This window comes from Argentina silus, assembly GCF_951799395.1.
Source record: "Argentina silus genome assembly, chromosome: 8".
Classification (NCBI taxonomy): Eukaryota; Metazoa; Chordata; class Actinopteri; order Argentiniformes; family Argentinidae; genus Argentina; species Argentina silus.
Genome location: NC_139662.1, coordinates 4,303,910 through 4,325,614, shown reverse-complemented (window position 1 = coordinate 4,325,614; position 21,705 = coordinate 4,303,910). Strand labels below are relative to the sequence as shown.

General features: G+C 42.3%; 1 protein-coding gene across 1 annotated transcript; it reads left to right on the top strand.

Moving 5' to 3' along the window:
• Positions 1 to 5,334: 5,334 nt before the first annotated feature.
• On the top strand, positions 5,335 to 21,095 carry gnat2 (guanine nucleotide binding protein (G protein), alpha transducing activity polypeptide 2; the record flags this gene model as incomplete). Its single annotated transcript, XM_083675960.1, has 11 exons — positions 5,335 to 5,370; positions 8,592 to 8,728; positions 8,930 to 9,030; positions 15,014 to 15,202; positions 18,865 to 18,907; positions 19,331 to 19,472; positions 19,751 to 19,908; positions 20,013 to 20,141; positions 20,314 to 20,443; positions 20,574 to 20,727; positions 20,908 to 21,095. The coding sequence occupies 11 exons, from the start codon at positions 5,335 to 5,337 to the stop codon at positions 21,093 to 21,095; spliced, it is 1,407 nt and encodes a 468-aa protein (XP_083532086.1).
• Between the last annotated feature and the right edge of the window lie 610 nt (positions 21,096 to 21,705).

The following is a 21,705-nucleotide window of genomic DNA, read 5'->3' as shown; positions in this document are numbered from 1 at the left end:
ATGAGATGCCCAATCAATTCAATGGATGCATTTTTCGTGAAGATTCCAAGTCTGGCCAGCCTGCCCAACTCCACAGTACATAACACAGAGGCCACAGATGCCTGTTGTTCCTCAGTCTGATGGTCAGTCGCCAGTTTACACAGCCGTGGAGGAACATAGCGCTGGAGGTCTGAGCTCAGAGACTGTTTGTGCCTCTGTACACAATGGAGCATTCAGGTGGAGGGCCCAGCAGCAGATACACCGGTAAATGCCCTCCATTGTTGCCACTATAAGACTCAATGTCTCAATGTTGAATTGAATCCGAACCCATTTCTCAAGCAATTGCAGACATAAGAAAAATTAAATACACCCCCTCAAAGAAACCTTGGCTGAGAAGGCTGTGCAGGCTAGGATGGAAGGATCAATGAGAGATACATAATGTAAATACAGTGTGAGAGCGATTCCACCAAGCACCCAGACAGAGGGAAGGTGAGTGTCTTCACTACTTTGTTCCCCAGAGTATATTAAGCGGTCAGTCCATCTCTGTGCAACGACATTAAACGTCCCCTTGGAACCGCACACCCGTCTCTGAAATATTCATCATCCTGTTGAATATTTCATCCCTGGTATCTAGCCCCTGTGTGCTAGAATGTCTGAGGGAGTGCTGCCCACTAGTACACACACACACACGCACACACACACACGCACACACACACACACACACGCACACATGCACACACACACGTACCTAGAAGTTGACCAGAGAATATGACCAGAGAATCTAAGCTCCATCTGCGTTTCCACTATGGAGAGAGCAGGGGAGACTAATTAGTACCAGATAGGCCAATTAGACCAAGACAGGAGGCATCGTTATCGTTACAAGGGTAGTATAACAAGGCCCCTGTAGTGAGACAGACAGACACTGTGGGGGAACACAGGAAGTAATGGCATAATTAGTGGCCTAACTCCAATAACACACCTGATGCTTAACACCTTCTGTGTAACACCTCCCAATCAACACCTCCCACTTCACATATACTACTGAACCAGATTTGCATACAGCAAGGTCTTAGAAATGTAAAAACATAGGGGTCTGCATCTATGCCGATCAAATATATGCACTGTAAAACCGAGGAGGACTTGGCTTGGTTTAACTACATCTGAGTGAATAGGAGTTTAAGCATAATTTACACAGCACCTCCCACAACAAACTGCTGTTTTGAGGCTACCATGACCGAAGCCATTTTGTCAAAATGACTGGAGAGCTGTTGTTTACCATGGTTAGCTGGAATACACTGCATGTGCAGTCTGTCTTGAATCTGGAGTGGGCAGAACGGTGTTTGTCTGGATAGTGGTGGGCATGCCAGGGTCAGTGGTGTTGAGGGCAGAGCAGGATGCAGCCAGCAGCAAAGACAGCTGAGCCCACCGGGTCTGGATCTAATCCCCTAATGGCTGCTATATTTGGATCTGCAGCATCTATGGTTATGTAACCTCTCCCCACAGATGAAAAACACGTCAAGGAGAAAGTGAACCGAGGCATTTTTCACGCGTACATAATGCATTGTACAGGGCAACCTCCATTACAGATCCAAAGAGGACACAGTGGGATAGAGACATGATATCATGAGCGTAGTTAATATGGGATGCAGGTTCTGCTAGTATGATACTCCAGGTGATCTCGACTGTACCATTGTGCAGAATTTTAAACACCTGTCCCACAGCTAAATCAAATAGGTAAAAGCTAATGTGTTTGTAAAAGTTCATATGGAAAAATATTTTAAAATGTATCCAGTTAAAAACACATCCAGTTCATCATCCTGTTATTTAAACGTACTGAAAGGAGGCTAAACATATCATCTTGCTTATTGACTTCCACTGCATGCATATTTTAACAGCAAAACACAGCGTATACAATCTACCCTCCATCTCCACCTCAGCTGTGGCTTGTGGGGTGTCAACAGTCCTCAAAGAGCAAATGGAAAATCATCTGATCCTCACTGGGAGGAGAGCAAGGTCAAGGGTCAAGACTTCCTGTGGGATGAACCTCCACTGTACTGGTTTCCTGTTGTATTTAGGATTTCTTTAACAAACTTCAGATTGTTGTGTCAAGTACATAAAGGCTCACACATTGATACTTGGTCCCAGTGGATATCAGGTACACTGTAATGTTGAATATTGTAGATGGAGTGATTGAGCAAGGAGACTCACAGAGAGAGCTAATAGAGGGAGGGTACAGTATTGATGCACAAGGTACTGTATGATATCAACTGTAAAGTACTTGAGGACAAGACTCTCACGCTCTCTCTCTCTTCCTCTCTCCCCTACGGCCCGCTCAGCACACTGCCGGCTACACCTGTTCTCACTGACCATGTCAAATTTGTGCTTGGCTTCAAAAATGTGCTTTGGCATGAAGTGAAGGTCTAATCTTCTCTGGGGCTTGTTGCAGTAATACACATGAAGAAGAGAGGGCTGTGTCACTGCGGCTTAGTACAGTAGCACGCAGAGAGAAAGCAGGAAGGCAAGAAAGGCAGGGGGGGGTGGAGAACTCATCTATTACCACACATGTATATCGTATAAGATAAAAATACATAGCATGTTTGATCAATCAATAGAAGTCATCTACAATATTTTGACAAAGCATTTTATCTGAAGCAGTGTGGGAGAAAATGAATCACAACATAAACTCATTACAACCTGTCTGCCATACTGGAGGTAATACACCGTCAGTGGAGATGCTGCTGTGAGTTTATCCCTGTACAACACACAAGCACAACACTGTGGCCTGCAGCACAATTACATATATCCTCACCTCCAGCATCAATCACACCGGTTGTGCAGTAAAAGTCTCTCTCTCTCACTTTCTTTCTTTCCCTCTTTCTGCATGTCTCAGCCACTTGTGTTGTCAACACAATATATGATATATGAATGATCCATTATCCCTTCTGTTTACCTCCATGCACTCAAAGACAGGGGAAAGCCAGTCTGTGGGACTATCAATTTACACACATTCTATTCACACACACAATATTACCCTGGGGAATTACACAAGCCACTACAGGGACTACAGGGAGTTGAGGGGGTTAGACGAGAGAGATAGCATTGTTTTGTATGGTATTGGGGTAGTGAAGCGTACCTCTCTCCTCTATGCCTGCGCAACCCAGCAGCTACTGGGGCTGGATGAGAAACTCTGCCTTGCCACAGAGATGGAACATGCCAAACAGTCCGCAATGGCGTCTGTTCTCCTTTCCAGATGGGTTAGAAAGATCCAGATGGGGTTAGAAAGAAAGATGGGAAGAGAGAGAAAGGAGAAGAGACCAAGAGAAAGACCATATTCACTCTGTCAAACAAGAACACTGACACACATAAACACAAACCCACTCTCATAGGCACGTCCACTGTCCTCTTAATCTCTCTCTGTCATACATACTATTACACAGAGCTGGTCCAGTAGATCCATCCACTCCCCCTTTATCCTAGTCTCTGACCCCCCTTCATGCCTCCTGGTTCTGGCCAGCTGTCGCTGCACTAGCAGCCACTGCAGCTGATCCTCCTCATTTAAATGCCTCTGACATCGATCTGGAATGTACCACGTGGGGTGGAGGGGCAGGGGTGAGATGGGCTACATCATTCAAGGAAGCGGCTCTTCCTCAGTTTAGTGTGTTTGTTTTTCTCAAATCACCCCTCTCCTCTCATTTGCCCGTTTTGCTCAAGGGACTGCTTATTAAAATATGAGTGTGTGTGTGTGTGTGTGTGTGTGTGTGTGTGTGTGTGTGTGTGTGTGTGTGTGTGTGTGTGTGTGTGTGTGTGTGTGTGTGTGTGTGTGTGTGTGTGTGTGAGAGAGGAACTGTGCTGGTATGGTCTGAGACGGCACAGTCTTTATGCTTGCAGAGAGGCAGTGGTCAGAGGGAGATGATTGTCTAATAAAAGAGACTTCCCCTCCTCCTTCTCTCACATTAAGGAAATTAAAGGGCCAGCATATTCACAGTTCAGCCCATCTGATTGGTACAGCTGCATTCTTCTGGAACATGCAGTCCCACATTGTAAACACAAAGGTTCTATACCAGAAATGTTCTCATAGAAATTAATATCTCTGCACTTTCAAAACACATATTGTCTTTATGATAAAGCATATACAAGGATGACACATAGTAAGATCTAAAACTTGATAGAGGATCATTTGAGATGTTACCTCCACCACCATCATTATCATCATCATCATCATTATCATCCTCATCAAAAAATCATTGTAATTTGAATATGGGAAAGCATTTAAGGCTAACAACATTTGCACATGGTCCCTTTCTGAGGACAGGGCCAATATGCTGATTACTGGCAGTGTGCTGATAGAGGGCATCACTGACTGGGGCCTGAAAAGCCTTTGATTTTTTTTCTCAAGGTAGGCGATGAGTGAAGGATAAATCAGTATGGGACTTATCAGCCAAACAACAGCTGACTTCTGACCTTTGACAATGTCAAGAAGGGAACAATGCCCATTGTCAGGTATCAGAGGGCGGTCATGTCAGTTATCACTTTGAATCTGACAGATTTGCTTCATATCCACTGGCCTTAGTGGACTGCCAGAGGTAAATGAGAAAGTGTGTCTGACAGAGAGAATAAGAGGCAGGAGTCTATTAAATGCCCACCTAAAGGTCAATACCCCATCTCTTTGTTACGCTTCCCATCTCAGTCTTTAACTGTCCATCATTGGAAACTAGCATTAGTTATTAGATATCAGCTGAGGTAAAAGACAAAAAAAAAAGGGGGGGGGCTGTGATCTTGTGAGCATGCATTCAAAGAACATCAGTACATGCCCCTCCCCCCTGTGTGTTGCATAAAGGTGAAAAACATATATTTCCCTAATATGGTCCTTGAGGCAATTGGGAGTTATGCAGTTTCAAAGAGCAATCCTGTCAGAAAAGCCAGAGCAGAACGGCAGCACATTGTTAGTGAATAGACATCAAATCTATCTTGAGGGCAAACTGCAACCTCTTTGTGTTCTGACCACAGATCACTAAAAACACTGCGTCGCTGAGTCTGCTTGTGTGTTGTCAAATAGATTAATTTGAAATGTATTTGTGTCCATCATAGTCCCTCTAGTGGGTACAAGGCTGTATCACAAAGGTTGAGAGGGAATAAGCAAGGGAGCTTACTTGTCCAATATAACAACAGCATGTTCCAAACTCAGACACATAATACTGTCCAAAACGTCAGTGCAAATTCAAGTGGCAATCAAGTAATTCATATACCGATAATACAGTTAAAATAAACACAGAATAGCAACTTCAAGACCTGGACCAATCAAAGCATACAAGGAATATTCTCACTTTACCTCCAGCCTTTCTTGTTTAATTTCCAATGGGACCAGAGAAGTGCCTGGCTGGGCGTGTGGAGGTGTGATGGAGGACCTGCAGAGACTGCAGTAGAGAGCAGGGATCCTTGTATGTCTACACCTCACCCCTCTATCAGCTGACAGTAACAGCAGGGAAAGACATGGCCCCATCTATGGGGCCAAAGTCCACAGGTAATCAAACACACAGTGGGAATTGCAGTACCAGTAGTGGTTGTGCTACCCTCCCTGAGATATCTACACCCACCCAGAACGTGGACTGGTAACTGGGCAAAGTTTTGTAAGTTCAAAAGCCAAACACGAATGGTTATTTTGAGATATGAATCACCATGTCATAACATAGGGTGTCACTATTACTGTACCTTGCCCTGATACAACCTTACAGGAAATGGGGGTGTCCACAGCACAAGGCCTACATTTCATAGCCAGCCTATGGAGACCAGGCACAGAAATCCACATTATGAGACTATAGATTTCCCTATAGAGGAATCAGCATCATCAAAACCCATTATCAGTAGGTGTTTTGTGTCACCCATCAAGCCCTTTCTAGGTAGTATAGTACATACAACACATAATGAATCATACTGTCCATCCAATCTTCATTTGTACAGGGTTAGGGTTAGGGGTTAGGGTATGGATTTATTTTATGCATTCATCTGTTTGACCTTTATTTATCCAGGTACTGTAAGTCAGTATAGAACAAATTCCTAATAAATTCCTATAAACAATGATGACCTGGCAAGTGGCAAGGGCGGGCAGAATACATATAGATCTAACATGAGACCAGTTTCACCAACAACCATTGCTAAGTGGTGTGTGGTTGAAGCCTAAATGACACAGTCCAGCAGTCTCACAGCTAAAGCTGTCATTCATCCACAGTTCATCCATACTGCGCTTATACAGTTCCACTCTGTCTAAACAGTAATGATCCTCTGAATAAGGCCCATCCTAGGTGTTCACTTCATAGACATTTTAAGACATTTTAAGAAAAGATGACCAAAAGAGATGGCTGGAAACCTGTGTGACATATTCCACTGTCTATAGTTCCAATGTGTGGTGTCTTCATAGCATTGGAGTGAAAAGGAAGTGGTCAAGCACCCAAGCCTCTTCAGCTCTGATGACACACTATTGTAGCCTGGGTGCCATCCTGCTTATGATCTACAGTATTCACTAGACTTTTCAAATTGATCGGAGGAAAGCCTAAGAAGAAAGGAGGCTTTCAGGCTCAGGCTTTGTAATAGCTCATGCTAACAGTCATGCAGTGAATTCATTGATCATTCATGTTTACAACAGTAGCTTTTACTTCATATTTGTATACGCATATTCATATTATTTTTTACTGACTACATTATTTGATTATATACCCAACATACAGACACCCATCCACTGTACATAAACATATCATGTAGATACACTCTCATACAGTACAGTTACAACTGAGTGAGTCATCTAAATAAATGTCATACATTGTTCCTCAGTCTGCTGTTTACTGTATCACAGGCTATTACCAACATAATGATTCTGTCCTATCGGTGTGTGCTGCAGAGCCTGTCTAAGTGTGGTGACACTATTGATGTTGGAATTGATGTAGTCCAAAACAGAGGAGGCATATGAGTCAATGTCCGTGTGGGAGTCATGGGTGGCCTGTGTGGCAAACACACCCCAGTCACTGTTTCCATGAATTTATTCTGTTTATAATGCTACTGCTAATTCATATACTGCTTACACTGCACTACTTATACTATACTGCACTACTATACTGCTCATATACTGCACTACCTGTATATACTGTTCACACTGCACTTTTCTGCTTTTTTGCACTTCTGGTTAGACGCTAACTGCATTTCGTTGTCTCTGTACTTGTACTCTGCACAATGACAATAAAGTTGAATCTAATCTAATCTAATCTAATCTAATCTAATCTAATTCAGACCCCAGGGCCATCAGACTGGCATCAGAGAGGGAGTCCCCCTCTCCCTGCAAACCAGCTCAAACCTCTGTCACTGATAATGACAAAGATTGGAGCCCATAAGCCTCGCACTGCACGTCTCCCAATCTGACACACTTTATCATCTCTGTAATAGGCACTGTTCAGATTTGAATATATTCCGTTTTTGTATTTTAGGTCATAACAATACAAAAGACCTATGCAAAATTGTTCATTCGGATGTCATGCTGTATCACAATGGGGTTCAATGAGTCATCATGCCAACCTATTGTATTTTCAATGTTATGTAAGCATGACATCATTTATATCTGACCAGTGTGGTTAAGTGTTTGACAGCTGATATGTTGACTGCTTGCATTCATGAGGAGTTTCTGGGACTGCATGATAACCAGACAACATCAATTTCTACTCTTCTGTTTCTTAAGATTCTAATGGTCATGCACGAAAGCTTTTTTAAGACATAATTGAGCTGTATTTTACCAGTCTGATGTACTGAGAACATATGCATGACTTACTGTATACAGAGTGGGGTTTCATAATGTTGCAGCTCTAGATTCAAATGCATAAGAATCCTCCTCTTTTATGTATACTTGATGCTGGTCTGATCTTTGCGCACACAGTACAGTATGCATAATCCTTTCATTCAGTACAGGATCAAAGGATCACAGACTCACGGATGTAGTAATAAGGCACTGACATATTTTACTCAGGAGAGAAACTGGAAATATTAAACTCAAGTGACATTCAGTAAAATTAATTCATGAATCAACACAAAGCAAATGATGAGGGATATCACAATAAAATACATTCAAGGTTCTGTCTATATATAGTGTCCGTGTGTGCTGTATTGCTTTCGAAAAATCAGTTGGCAAACCTCTGAGGAATTCAAGGGCCAAAAGCCAGCACACTGATCTACAGGGAATCAACGGTGGCATGAATGCTAAAAACAACAAGAGAATTTCCTCCCGAACAACAGGTCTTTAGTTCCCCAAACTATTCAAGGACAGAAGTTGCTCAGACTTTCAGCCTTGCGCATTTCTCCCGTTTTCCTTTGTATTGATGAAATTAATTTTTTTTTTTTTTTTTTTAAATCAATAATAGCAGAGTATCAATAATCCCATGATAAATTGTCATGAGTAGCTGAGAAGAAGCAACATCTGTCATCATCATGAGCATCACTCATGCAGTCCATACGGCATCCTTCCCATACTCCTGCCTCAGTATGTGATACACACTCACACAGATTACTGTACCTACCTACATGGTATAAACCCCTTTCTCCACCCTCAACTTACCCGGACTGGCTGTGTATTGCAGGCTGCCCCTCTTCCTGAAGGGGGACTGGGGCTTAGCTTTGGCCCCAGCCCCGGGGGGCAGGTTGGAGGACATCTTCCCAGCCTGTGTTTCTGTGATGAGCTGTCGGAGCTGCAGATGGAGCCTCAGAGAACCACGGAGTGAGAGAGTGTAGAGGAGAGACGCAGCCCAGATGCTGAGAGCCCGGGGGGGGGGGGGCTGTGATTGCGGTAGGGGATGGGAAGGGGTGGAGGATGTTCCAACGTCGTTGGTCCAGCGTGGGGCTGCTGCAAGCATCACTGCTCTCTCGTGCTGCAGTGGGGCTGGCTCCGCCCCCCTGTGCCTCCCATCCCTGGCTGCAGTATTGACGGAGGCTGGGGGCGTGGCAGCTCTACTCTGCTTCCCCCTGCCACCTCACACACTGCTCCAGCCTACACTGTTGCCCTGGCAACCACAAACCCAAGTGAGGGAGAGCCAATAGGGAAAGGACTATTGGTCTGAACAAAAAAAATAAACTGGTTCAGTTGTGTGGCAGACACATTAGAAGACATCTCTTTGGAGATATGTTAAAGATGTGATGAAAAAGTGAGAATTGAAGAGAGAGAACTCTTTTTGAGGGAAAGCAGAGGTGACAGGCCAGCCTGTGGTGAGACACAGAGCAGACTGGGAGAACAAGTCACTGGGCTGGAAAATCTCTTAGGGGAGGGTGGGTGACCGGCTAGACTTGAGATAATCATAAAGGCCTGACAGAGTTTATTCTAAATAATATTTCATATTGTACAGAGCTTTGGTGTACTTTGGTGTTGGAGATGTGGTGATCTCAACAAGTCAGGTTGTGCACTGTAAAAAGTAAAAAGGTCTCGGTTGATGGATCGTTTCTATAACGTCTGCTATATGGAACCTCAGCTCATGTTACATCACTCCACAATAGACACTCCATGGGAAAGCTTCATTTGATAAAGATGAAAAGGTCTTGTGTCAAAAAAGCATCCTGCAAAGGCAAACATTTGCTTACATAGTGGCACTTGGGCATGAATGAACCAAATGTGTCTAACATCCATAACATTGAAGTCCATCAGTGGCCTGGCCAGAAATGCAGATCACAGCAAAATGTGGAATCCCTCCAAAAGCTCCTCTCCCACTGCAGGCTTGCAGGGTTTTTACATCACAAAGGAATTCTGAATACTGCCTGACAGCCCAGGGGGAAATAACAGCCCAGTGCATGATGGAACTGCTCCCAGAAAAAAGAAAAAAGGGGTCAGCCAAATGCATCAAAATGGATGAACCCAACAGTGCCTTAGGTATGAGATTATTCCTACATGGCATTTTATATAGAATTAGGTAGACTAAGAGAAAAATATCTCTGCTGTCTGGTAAATTGTGTGTGTGTGTGTGTGTGTGTGTGTGTGTGTATGTGTCCCATTGTGAGTCAAAGTGATACAAAAACGGGGACAATTAGTAAAGAGACAAAATCTTACGTATACATTGACAATTTATATATGGGTATGACAGAGCATTGTAAAATACTGGGCGTAATGTGAAGTGTACAATTATAGACACGTGTCATGAAATCTATCACTATCCAACATTGGATATAGCCCCTTACAGAACATCATGCTCAGTCAAGGAGTGTGGTGGAAGAGCTCCCTCCTCTGGCAACAGGAAGGTGGAGAAAACATGGTCCTGTATACTGTACTACTATCATCCCATTGACTCCAGTCTATGAGTACTATTCCTCACAAAAACAAATAGAAAGAGAAAATTAAATAAATGACCTGACTAAGCAAAACTCTGGTCCCTAGTTATTCTGTAGAAACCCATTGTCTCACGCCAGATAGTGTGACTCCGTCTGCACTGAATGTATGGCGGATGTGGTCTAATCTTCAGATGTGGTTTTGCGCCCTACAAGATAGGTCGGTTGAGGCTCTGAGCATCCCGTAGGAATGACAGCACCTGTTGTAAGACGAGCTCAGAGTTGGGTTCCTCATCATGTCAAAAGGACCAGTAAATAACCCAAGGCCCTAACTTTAACCAATAATGGAGAGTTAACATGCTTGCTTTACCTGAATTAAGGGTCTATTCTGCATTCTGTTATGTTTCCAGTCAACAACCTGGCCTTGCCACATTGTTTGGTAAGATAAGAATGGGAACATACATACACACACACACCGAACACTTTATTAGGAACACCTGTACACCTTCTCATGGTGGAAGTGGTCTAATGGTGTGGGGAATGTTTTCTTGGCCCTCTTTGTGTTACAAAGGAACGTCTGAGGAACCAAATGACGGCACGCAGAGAAGGTGGTGGGGTTTAGCCCCAAGGCGTATTTAATAATAACAAAAGGGAAAAGGGTAGGGGAGAGAAGGATAATCCAAGTGGGTCGTTGGGATCCGGTCCGGGGTCAATAACGGGAGGTCCAGTGCTCGGGAGAGGGGAAAGGCGCCGTGGGGTAATCCGTGGGGAGTAGTCGTGGTTCGGTCCAGGGGTCGGTAGCAGGGAGGTCCAGTAGCAAAGAGGGGGTAGGGGCTAGGTCCGTGGATGGGTAGAGGAGGGGAATCCGAGGAAGACGAGGGTTCTGGATGGGCACAGGAGAACGAGGTGAGTCACAAGGGAAAAGACAAACATAAGGAACAGCTAGGAACTCGGGAGGGCTAGAAGCGTCGTAGAAGATACACAAAGATTACCATGTGGTTACAGCACGTTCTGGCACTGAAGTGATGACCGGACAGGGTTCTTATAGGTGGGTGATTGGGAATGGGTCGCAGGTGTGCTGATATACATTGATGCTCAAGAGTATGACATTTAAATGTCTAGTGCTTGGTGCTTACTGTCATAACTGTCAAAAATATCTATAGTTTGACGTCTGTAAAACTCATAAAGGGTAAAAAACAAGAGGGTAGGTTATTAAGGTTATTTTAATTAATTGTTTGTACACAATGCTTTGTGAAAAAAAAGTTTTAATACTTAAAACTACAATTTCAATGTCATGGACTGATAGTACTTGCATCCAGAACTCAGTTTATGAATTGGCAGTGGTCATCTTCCCCCTGCCCCATAGACCAACCTTACACCAAAACAAGTAGCAGGCCAGCCGACTGGCTGAAAAAACTATTAAGTATTGCACCATCCAAGCCCAAGATAGAAAATCCCTCTTCAGAGCCATTGTCCTTGGATAACTCCAGTCATCTCTCACAGGCATCCATCCCAAAACACGATCAGTGAGGACACGTGATCCCCATTATGTGAATAGAAGATTTCCCAACTGCATGCTCATTTTAACTCTTATGGACAACAGTATGAATGTAACAACAAAATGGTGCAATAGTCCTCATATTTATTCATTTTGTTGTGATATTCTACCCTGAAAATAGCCAAAACATGTCAGGATAGAGAAAATTAGAGCTAAGTATAGTCATTACAACAAGTTGTGAAGTTGTTTAAGTCTAGATTAACCATGGATTACCCTACATCGTCAGTGTAAGTACATTTATTTATGGTTCTCGTGGACTAAATCACACAAGCTAATCAGCAGGGGTAAACCTGCACTTACTGGCTGGAATGTTAGCTGGCTTAGCTGTATCTACAGTACTACACCCAATGCTGTTTATTTATCATTATAAATAGACCATATTACACTATCAGTCAATATAGAGCACAAGATAAAGTAAAACAAATCTAATCAAATCTACACATTTTTTAGTTGGTATTGAGACAGTAGTACAGAAAGTAAAGTAAGCAGCCGTATATGGAAGGTGGACCCAAATAGGGAGGGAAAGACTGTTCCAGCTTCATGGTATGCATTTCTTAATTGAACACTGTCTGTATGGTCTAGGAATAGAGCATGGAACTCTCAGCAAACATAATTCCTTTATGAATGGGCTCAAAATGACAGTTAAGACTGGGACTGTCCCTAGGAGAGGGCTACATGCTTGGTAACTTCACATGCCATGCAAAGCTTTGGAGCAGTTCCATGGCTAAACATGGTACCATAGCTGTCAGACTGCTGTCCTGAACTCCCACCTGTTCACACAGGCAGCACGAAGCCATCTGCCAGTAAGCCCTTCCATGCCTAGGGTTGATCTGGGGTTTTGTAGTTAATCTCAACAACACATCAGATGTGGTTGGGCTGTGTGCGAGGCAGGGGTTACGCCAACAAGAGCCTAATGGGATTGGCCATGGTAACTATAATGTTGCCTTGATTAGCTTGCTATATTCAGTCTTGAAAGCATTTAGGGATTTGGCTTCTCAAGTGATCTGCCACAGACAATTAGAGTATATGCTTTGGGAGCTTCTATTTTGGGTTCTGATGGGGTAAGACAGTTATGCATGAGGCATTTATAAGTTAACAATCAATGGCTATACTCTGTATCACTGATTTAAAAGTCCAAAAATGGTACTGTACCAATCCCAGTTTGCCCATTTAAGGTTGTATTAAATGCCATTTAAGATGTATAATTATAAACTGTCAGGAAAATACTAGGAGTGTTTTTTTATTTATTTTTTAAACGTAAATATAGATTAAGTTATAGTGATGAACTAAAAAGAAATATAGTGGTTTGTCATCATCATAATCAATATGTGGATGATCAATTCCTCACATTTGAATCTGAATGCATTATTTTTTTTTTTTTAACTCTCTTGTTTATTTAAGGTCCCTGCCAATCTCTTGGCCTCCTCTACACATCCTCTGAGCCTATCAGACCCTGTCGTCATGTTGCTTCATCTGTGACTCCCTAATTGAGGCTCTTATGTATGTGCTTTTCTTAGCACACTGGAAACAATTTAAGTGAATATGTTCATGACCTCTATCATAGTCATTCCACAAAACTGATATAGGAAAAGCGGGAGGAGTAGTTCAGTATTATCTATAATTGTTTGGAGAATATTGAGTAGGGAAAAGTAGTGAGGTATAAAGCCCCTACCCTTCATAAATGAAACCACATACAGTGCCCTTCGGAAAGTAGTCAGACCCCTTCACTTTTTCAACATTTTGTTGTGTTATAGACTCAATTTAAAATAGATTAAATAAAAAAAAATGTGCCGTCAATCCACACACAATACCCCAAAATAAAAAGCGAAAACAAATCTTTTGATAAAGTGAAGGGGTCTGACTACTTTCCGAAGGCACTGTACATACTGGAAAACGACTGCATGTTGACTTCCAAGTGGCTTGGTATAAAAACACCTTTCAAATTACCATATAATTATGTATTTAGATGCTGCACACTTGTCAGTCAATTCTACCCCCAAGCACATCAATAAACACAAAACATCTGTTGTAGTAATTTTCTGATACAGTACATCTCTATCATAACAAGTACCTGCCTCAGCATTGATTTCAACATTTTGAGATAATAAAAAAAACAAAAAAAAAACAGAAACATTAAAGGTGCTGTTATTAAGGGTTTATATGTTGGTGTGCACATTAGAAACATTTAAAAGCATTTATGAAGCAGCATTAACAGCAATTCAACCACACTACTTGTAAAGCACCAAATGACTATGACAGTTTCAAACAGTCAGCTATAACTGTTTAGCCTGGTCAAGCAGACCGACTTAAGTGTAACAGAATGTGAGGTGGTTTTATGAGGCAAATAACTGTTTATTGTGATCTAACTATCAATAAACACATAATTAACAGTCAATAAACTACTTATAAATCCTTTATAAAGTCGAACTTCATGTGAAGCTACCAACCTATGAAATTACACAATACAGTACTTGCAATGGAATTTATCTATTTAAAAACTATAATTGTACACTGTCCATGACAGGGCGTTAACATTTAGACAAAGTAAACAATTTGCACGGACAGTGTATCAACATGTCTGTACATCTCAACACTGAACCAAAAATAGCTTGTTATCCCATACTAGGTTATAGGCCCGTCTTTTGAACGCATGCCCATTAACCTCTACCTCCAGCCCTGTGGTGCTCCAGAATAAGCAGCACTACAACAGTTACATAACTGTCTCATCGCATGAGAATCTTTTCCTAAACATTATGGACACATGGAGCTTTAATTCTACAACACAATTACAAAGAAAAGGTACCATCCACACCTGTAAACATCTTAATATGTACTCAAATGCACCACAAACTAAAAAAATACAAACTAGCATGTTTAATTTTCTATTTTTTACAACATTCACTCCTGTACCCTCATTAGCTGGACTAATTGGATTGGATGGCCAATCAGGAAGGCGCTCCTCAATCCCAACCTTAAGACATCAGGGTTTAAACTGAAGTAATTAGGGAGAGGATTCAGCATCTGAACAGAGAAGGAAGACTGTGTCACCTCGACTGGTACCTATCCAATTGTCTTAGAACGAGGAACTTCAGAATCCAGGAGCACGCAAGTCCTCCCCAACCAGCCAATCCTCTTCCACTCCAACATTTTCTTGTAGCACAATTAGTGCTACAACCCATTTCTCTATAAGCTAAGCCCAGAGAACCGTCAACATTTCTTACCTTGAGGACCTTGATTTGGAGGAGGAAGACAAGGAATTGTCTGCAGAAGATGAGGAATTGTCTGCAGAAGACAAGGAATTGTCAAACAAGTCCAAGGAATTGGAGAAACAGCTTAAGGATGAGGCAGCTAAGGATGCGAAGACAATCAAGCTATTGCTGCTTGGTAAGTGCAATCACTCCCCAGAGCCCATGTTAAGTATAGTCCACTGACGGAGGATTCTAGACCCCCTATAACAAGGCCATTGACTTTCCAATAGCTTGAATACTTTTAGGCAAACAACATAGGACTTCTTGTAGAGTGTATGATTGAGGGTAAAACCTGCAGTGAGTGAAAGATTAGATTAGTTTAAGGTAAGACTACACAAACAGAAAAGGTGACAGGCAGAAGCACATGGCTAAGGAATGTGTTGCTCTATTGTCCTGCATTTGCTTTGCATTGTCAGTCATGTCATTTTGCACATCTAAGCTCGATTATGTTCAGTAATTGACTACAATATCTGCAGGTGGTCAATTTATGAACTTTGAGGCAAACCTATTTGTTGAGTCTTTCATCAGATGCAATGGTGAATTGTCACTGTTAAAAAGGTGATTCTCTGGCTGTATAGTCAGAAGATTCATCAGGGGATTTGCAGGTCAGAATAGATACATGTTAGGGATACTCGATTAGAATATGGAAAATAAGATAGCCAGATCAAGCCTCTGTGACTGAAATTAAAGAAAGCACAGTACATGGCCAGGGGGCGTTAATCACTTGGAGAGCATTAAAGAGATCTGAGATGAGATTGAGATGACCAGATGTCATCCACAGACTCACACACTAGTCCTCCAAGATCCCCTATAGAGGATTTTCTTTGGAAAGAAAACACCTCTTTGGAATAACGATCAGCGATTTGTAGAAAGTGATTTTTTGACCGATTTGTTGTGTTATTGAACAATTAGACACATTTATTGGATACATTCGCCAATACATTCTCCATAATGTAATAACTATTTATTCAAAAAGAAGTTGAAATCCTCTAAATGATCCCACTGGAAACAACAATTGCTTACACACTAGCATGATCTCTGGCAGAATCCAAACCACAGAAAGAGGAATTGTCAATTATTGAATAGCTTGGCTTTTCCTGAAAAAAATACTCAAAAGAACGGAAGTACTGAATGGTGAAGTTAGTCATTCACAGAGCTATTTGAGAAAGTAATGCCAGATACAGCTAGGAGCAATTCTCAATAAAATGTGTCTTAGGGTTGTTTGAAAAAAGCCAGTGAAGGGGGTTCAGAGGACTATATTTGACTCTGGTTGCAGTGGGCACTAACTTTACAAACAGGCTAGCCACATCACCCTTCAGAGCTGTATGAAATAACATACATCATGGCATGTGGGAAATCATTTTAGGAGGGTTAGGGTTAGAATCATTGTGCAGCACCAGGATGTCATCAGCTAAAAAACGTCAAAATGACTAATGTGGGCCTATGGTTACGCGTTTCATTTTATTTCAGAATTCAAGAAAACATTGATTAATTTGAAATGTAATATTGATTGACAATGTCACCCCCAAATCCTCAGTAACCATTTGTACAGTTCATCCAATGAGGTGACACACTATCCGACAAAGCACTGACTTTTTTCCAATCTAACCCTCTCAGTGGATTGAAAGGACCTGGGTGCTTAAAGAGATCCCAACCCCTGGTCTACAAGTGGCAGTCAAGTGGCAGTCTGCCAGTAACAATTTGACAATCCGATTATGCTAACTGGTTAGTCCAGATCCACATGGTAAACACTTGTTTGGTCCCTCTTCTCTAACATAATAGTATATGAAACCTGATTCATTAGTCATTCCATGAGTATGCAATTACAATACATTTATTTTGGATAAGATTCAAGATGACAGAGGTTGATCAGGGGACAGAAAGTTAGGGGCAGACACCATATAAGAGATTAGCATAAACAGCCTATTTTAGAAGTTTGGTGATGTATGATGTGCAGAGGTAAGAAAAGAGAAAAATTAAGACTAAGGTGTAACAAAACTAAGACTTGGTGTAATTGAAGACTGCAGGTTAGTCAGAAAGAGGGACAGTCCTAGACGGTAGGAGCTAGGTGGCAAGGCGGAGGACACAACCAATCACAGAAAGCTGTATCTATAGGCTCAGAGTAACCCTATGACTGTATCTTCTGTGATATGTCTGTCTTCATTGTAATATCCATAAAGGGACACTTCACCGATTTCTTACCTCAAAATCGTTGTCCAGATCACCTTATGAATGTGAAAAAGGCTTTCAAATGCATTCAGTACATCAAAAGCTAGGTATTGCTAGTTTCAGGATTTTACCCAGAGTGACGTATTTGGGGGGTAATCACATGGATTTGAAAACTACAAGCTTTGGGTAAGAGCTTACCGTTACAGAATTAGCTTCTGCCTGGTTTATTTATATCCATAAGCACTGTGCTAGGGCATACATCTATCTGCGTTGTGTTTACTAACGTGCATCGTATATTAGCACCTCCTTGGCTGGCTGGGAGCCACAAAGCACTATGGACGTTGTAGGATTTCATTGTACATTACTTTTTAATCAATCAGGGTTTTGTTGATCTACAGTAACAACATTTGCCAGTCATCCAGACTCGACATTGAGCCAGATTTAACAGTGTGACAGAGCTCCAACATGTGGGCTTTAACTGAGGTAAAGACCCACAGTAAGCTATGGATGTGATGACATTAAAATGTCCTTCAAAACACAATTTGAACCCTCCCGGTCTCATCTAATTGAATTGAAAATATGTGGGGGGGGGGGGGGGGGGGGAGTATCCATCCAGTGATGTTTACCAGTGGCAAGGAGTTGAGGAGGTGCTTGAAATGAAGGCAGGCATTTCACCCCGAATCTTCTTTCAAACTGTTATTTGAAAGCACACTGCCCACACAAATGTATGGCAACAAATACATCTTCAGCTAACTCCATATTTTCATGCAATGCAATGCAATTGCATTGAGGTTGTGTTGTGATTTCTAGAAAGAGGGCAGAATGGAAGGGCAGAATGGAAGGGGCATTATGAGTGGTTCAGGTGGAGCTACAGTGAAAACATCTTGAAACATCTTTCCAGTAAATCTTTCTTTTAACATTAGATCAGTGGACTGTGGTTGATGAATGAATTAAAAATAGTTTTGTCCACATTTTTCAGTAATAATTGAATACTGCAACAATACAGTCGGGAGTGTTATTCTTCCACAAAGACAAATACATACAATATCATGTCACCATACAGTAGCTCATAAGCCAAACCCACTAGATGAGAATGAATGCAGGGCACATAATGCTTGCCTTGTTAACACAGAGGAGACAAAAAGCCTAACACTGACAGTCAGCAGCAGATCTGGGCAGTGATATTTGAAATGGTTTCATAATTTTGAAGGTCTAGTAAGCAGGAGGGTACAAACTGGATTACGGCCAACATAAATCTAGGCAGGCAGTGAGGCTGATGGAGTAATGTTGCATGGCTCAATCAATTTTACTAAAGAGGTGGCCCATCTTCCTCAAGGGACTCTGTGGACGACAGGGCTTCTCCTGTCATTTGCAGCCCGAGAGGGCCAGGGATGTCTCCAAACATCAATGATCTCCTTACAGGGTTTCCAGAACTATCGTAACAAAGTCCTGCAAATGCAATTGGGTCACTTCATTGTAATCTTGTGTTTGTTTTGCCACCATCAGTATACCTGGCCCACAGGGACTTTTACTTTCAGGTGATTAAATTACATTCTGTGTCACCACTGATATAAGTGTTTGAAAGCTGTATCATTGCAATAAACAGTATGTGTCTTTGTTCTCTCACAGGTGCTGCTGAGTCCGGTAAAAGTACCATCGTGAAACAAATGAAGTAAGTTTCACTCACAGAACCACAGTTTAAAGGGTTATAAAGACTTGAGGGAAAATAGCACTGTGAGAGAACTGTGAGAGAACTGATGAAATGCCTGAAAGGCCTACCGATGCAGATAGATAGTTTCACTTTGACTAGCAGTGGAGTGTATTACAAAAATGATTTGTGCAAACATCCGCCAGCTGCGACTTGTCAGCACTTGGCTTTATGCACTGCAAATGAGGACCACAACAGTACAAAGCCAGAATTACAGAGAGGCCACTAGGTGGTGGTAAGTAGTTGTCACTGTAGGCCCAGTCTGAATGTCAGGATTTGTCAAAATGTATCTGATTCAGCAGAGTTCAGATCAGACTTCAAGAATCCTATTTGAAAAAGTGTTTAGCCCCCCCCCCCCCACCAACCCACTCTTTTCTCCTCCCAAAGGATTCTCCATCAAGGCGGTTTTACGAAACAACAACTAAAGGATTTTCGACCGATCATCTTTGGCAACATCCTGCAGTCAGCTCTGGCCATCATCAGCGGCATGGAGATGCTGGGCATTGAGTTTGGTTCATCAGCTGGAGCGGTGAGTTAACTTGACGCCTAGCCTCACACATGAGATGAAGAATACCAAGGTTGCAGTTAGACTGATGGTAGGGCTTATGGAAACAACATACAACCTCATAATACATTCAGACTAGAATTCACATACTAACTATAACTACATGGTAGATAAGGTACATAGTAGACGTTTAGGAATATTGTGATAGTATTTAATATATATACACTCAGTGTAGTAATGCATAATCCACTGGTGAAGAAAGATTGATTAGACTGACTTTGGGGGGGGGTTTCTGGGTGCAGGTGGATAGCCAAAAGCTGCAGAACCTGTCTGACTCCATTGAGCAAGGCACCATGCCCAGTGATCTGGCTGATGTCATCAAGAGGCTGTGGAAGGACAGTGGTGTCCAAGCTGGCTTTGAGAGGGCTGCTGAGTACCAGCTCAATGACTCTGCCTACTAGTGAGTGGATGATGCTGCATAACCTCTCCAAAGCTTAGGGATGGTGTGCTATTACAAAAATGGTTTGCAGATGCTTGACGGTGCAATTGCTCTGAATTCCACAGTTACCTTTGTGAGCTGGAGAGGATCTGCAGACCTGAATATGTGCCCACTGAGCAGGATGTGCTGCGGTCTCGAGTCAAGACCATCAGTGTCTCCGAGGAGCAGTTCACCTACAAAGAGCTGCACTTCAGGTGAGCCCTCATAGTACATGTTGCACGGCGACGGCACCACCACCACCACCACCACCACAGCAGCACTGAAATCATTTACACCAATTATGCTTATTAGGCAAACATTGGTTGAGCTGTAACATTTTGGTCATGTACAGTCATGGTCACTGACTCACTTTCCTCTGATGGGCAGGATGTTTGACGTGGGTGGCCAGCGTTCAGAGAGGAGGAGGTGGATCCATTGTTTCGAGGGTGTGACTTGCGTCATCTTCTGTGGAGCCCTTAATGAATACGACATGATGCTGGTAGAGGATGATGAAGTGGTGAGTTCTGATATACATTCATTTACATTTTCTCCCACTACTCTACTTCACCTCTTGGGACAGCTAGAAGGAATATGCTGATACATCATTCAAGCCCCCTACCCTTTCTGTCTCTTTCTCCTCTTTTCAGAACCGTATGCACGAGTCTCTCCATCTATTCAACAGCATTTGCAACCACAAATTCTTTGCCACCACCTCCATTGTGCTTTTCCTCAACAAGAAGGATCTCTTCAAGGAGAAGATCAAGAAGGTCCACCTCAGCATCTGCTTTCCAGACTATGATGGTAAGGTTTGGAGATTTGGAGTAGACAAGGAGTTTTTTCCTTCATGAAATAATCCTTAAACAGAATTAATGCCATTTCATACACATCTCATCAATCATCTGTTTTGGAACGTACAGAAGGGGGAATGGAGAGAAAAATTGAGGCATAAACTTTAGACCCACACTCTTATTCCACCAATAGGGAAAAACACATACGATGATGCTAGCAACTACATCAAGATGCAGTTCCAGGATCTGAACATGAAGAAGGGCGAGAAAGAGATCTACTCCCACATGACCTGTGCCACAGACACAGAGAATATCCGGACCGTGTTCAACACCGTGACAGACACCATCATCAAGAATCTCAAGGATTGTGGTCTGTTCTGAGCAGTTTGAGAAAAAAAGGTATGATCTATGACCATCTCTCTGCTTGACAGAAAAACATACTGCAATAAGGCCCAGCTGTGACCAGACCTCTGGAGGCAGACCATTGGCAATTCCATTAAAAACATATATGACATTATGTCTAGTCATCCAATGTGGCCAAGCGACAAGTTGTGGCCATGATTACAACCTAATAATAGTCATATTTCATGGTCAGCTCAGACCAATTGGGACTCCTGAGGGTGAAACGGATGATGGGAGTTTTCAAGCATTGCCTCAGCAGTCTTTCGCTCATATTGCCTTCTCATGACATGTTTCCATCACTGCCTCCTAAAGAACAACTACACAGACTTCATTAGGCTGTACTTGTGTCTGTGTAAATGTAGTAAAAGATACATTACTTTGCTGCTGTACCATCGGTGCAATTGATCATTATCGATTTTGAACATGCCCTGATTCAAACCCTATATTTTCAGATAGAGTTTCAGTTACTAATAATTGCTATTTAGATAATTATAATGACATTGAGGTCTTATTTTCTTCCTCTCTCCAGCACTTCCTTTACCTCCAATCCCTCACCTGACTCATCGGCTTTGGCTCTGCACTGGTGGAG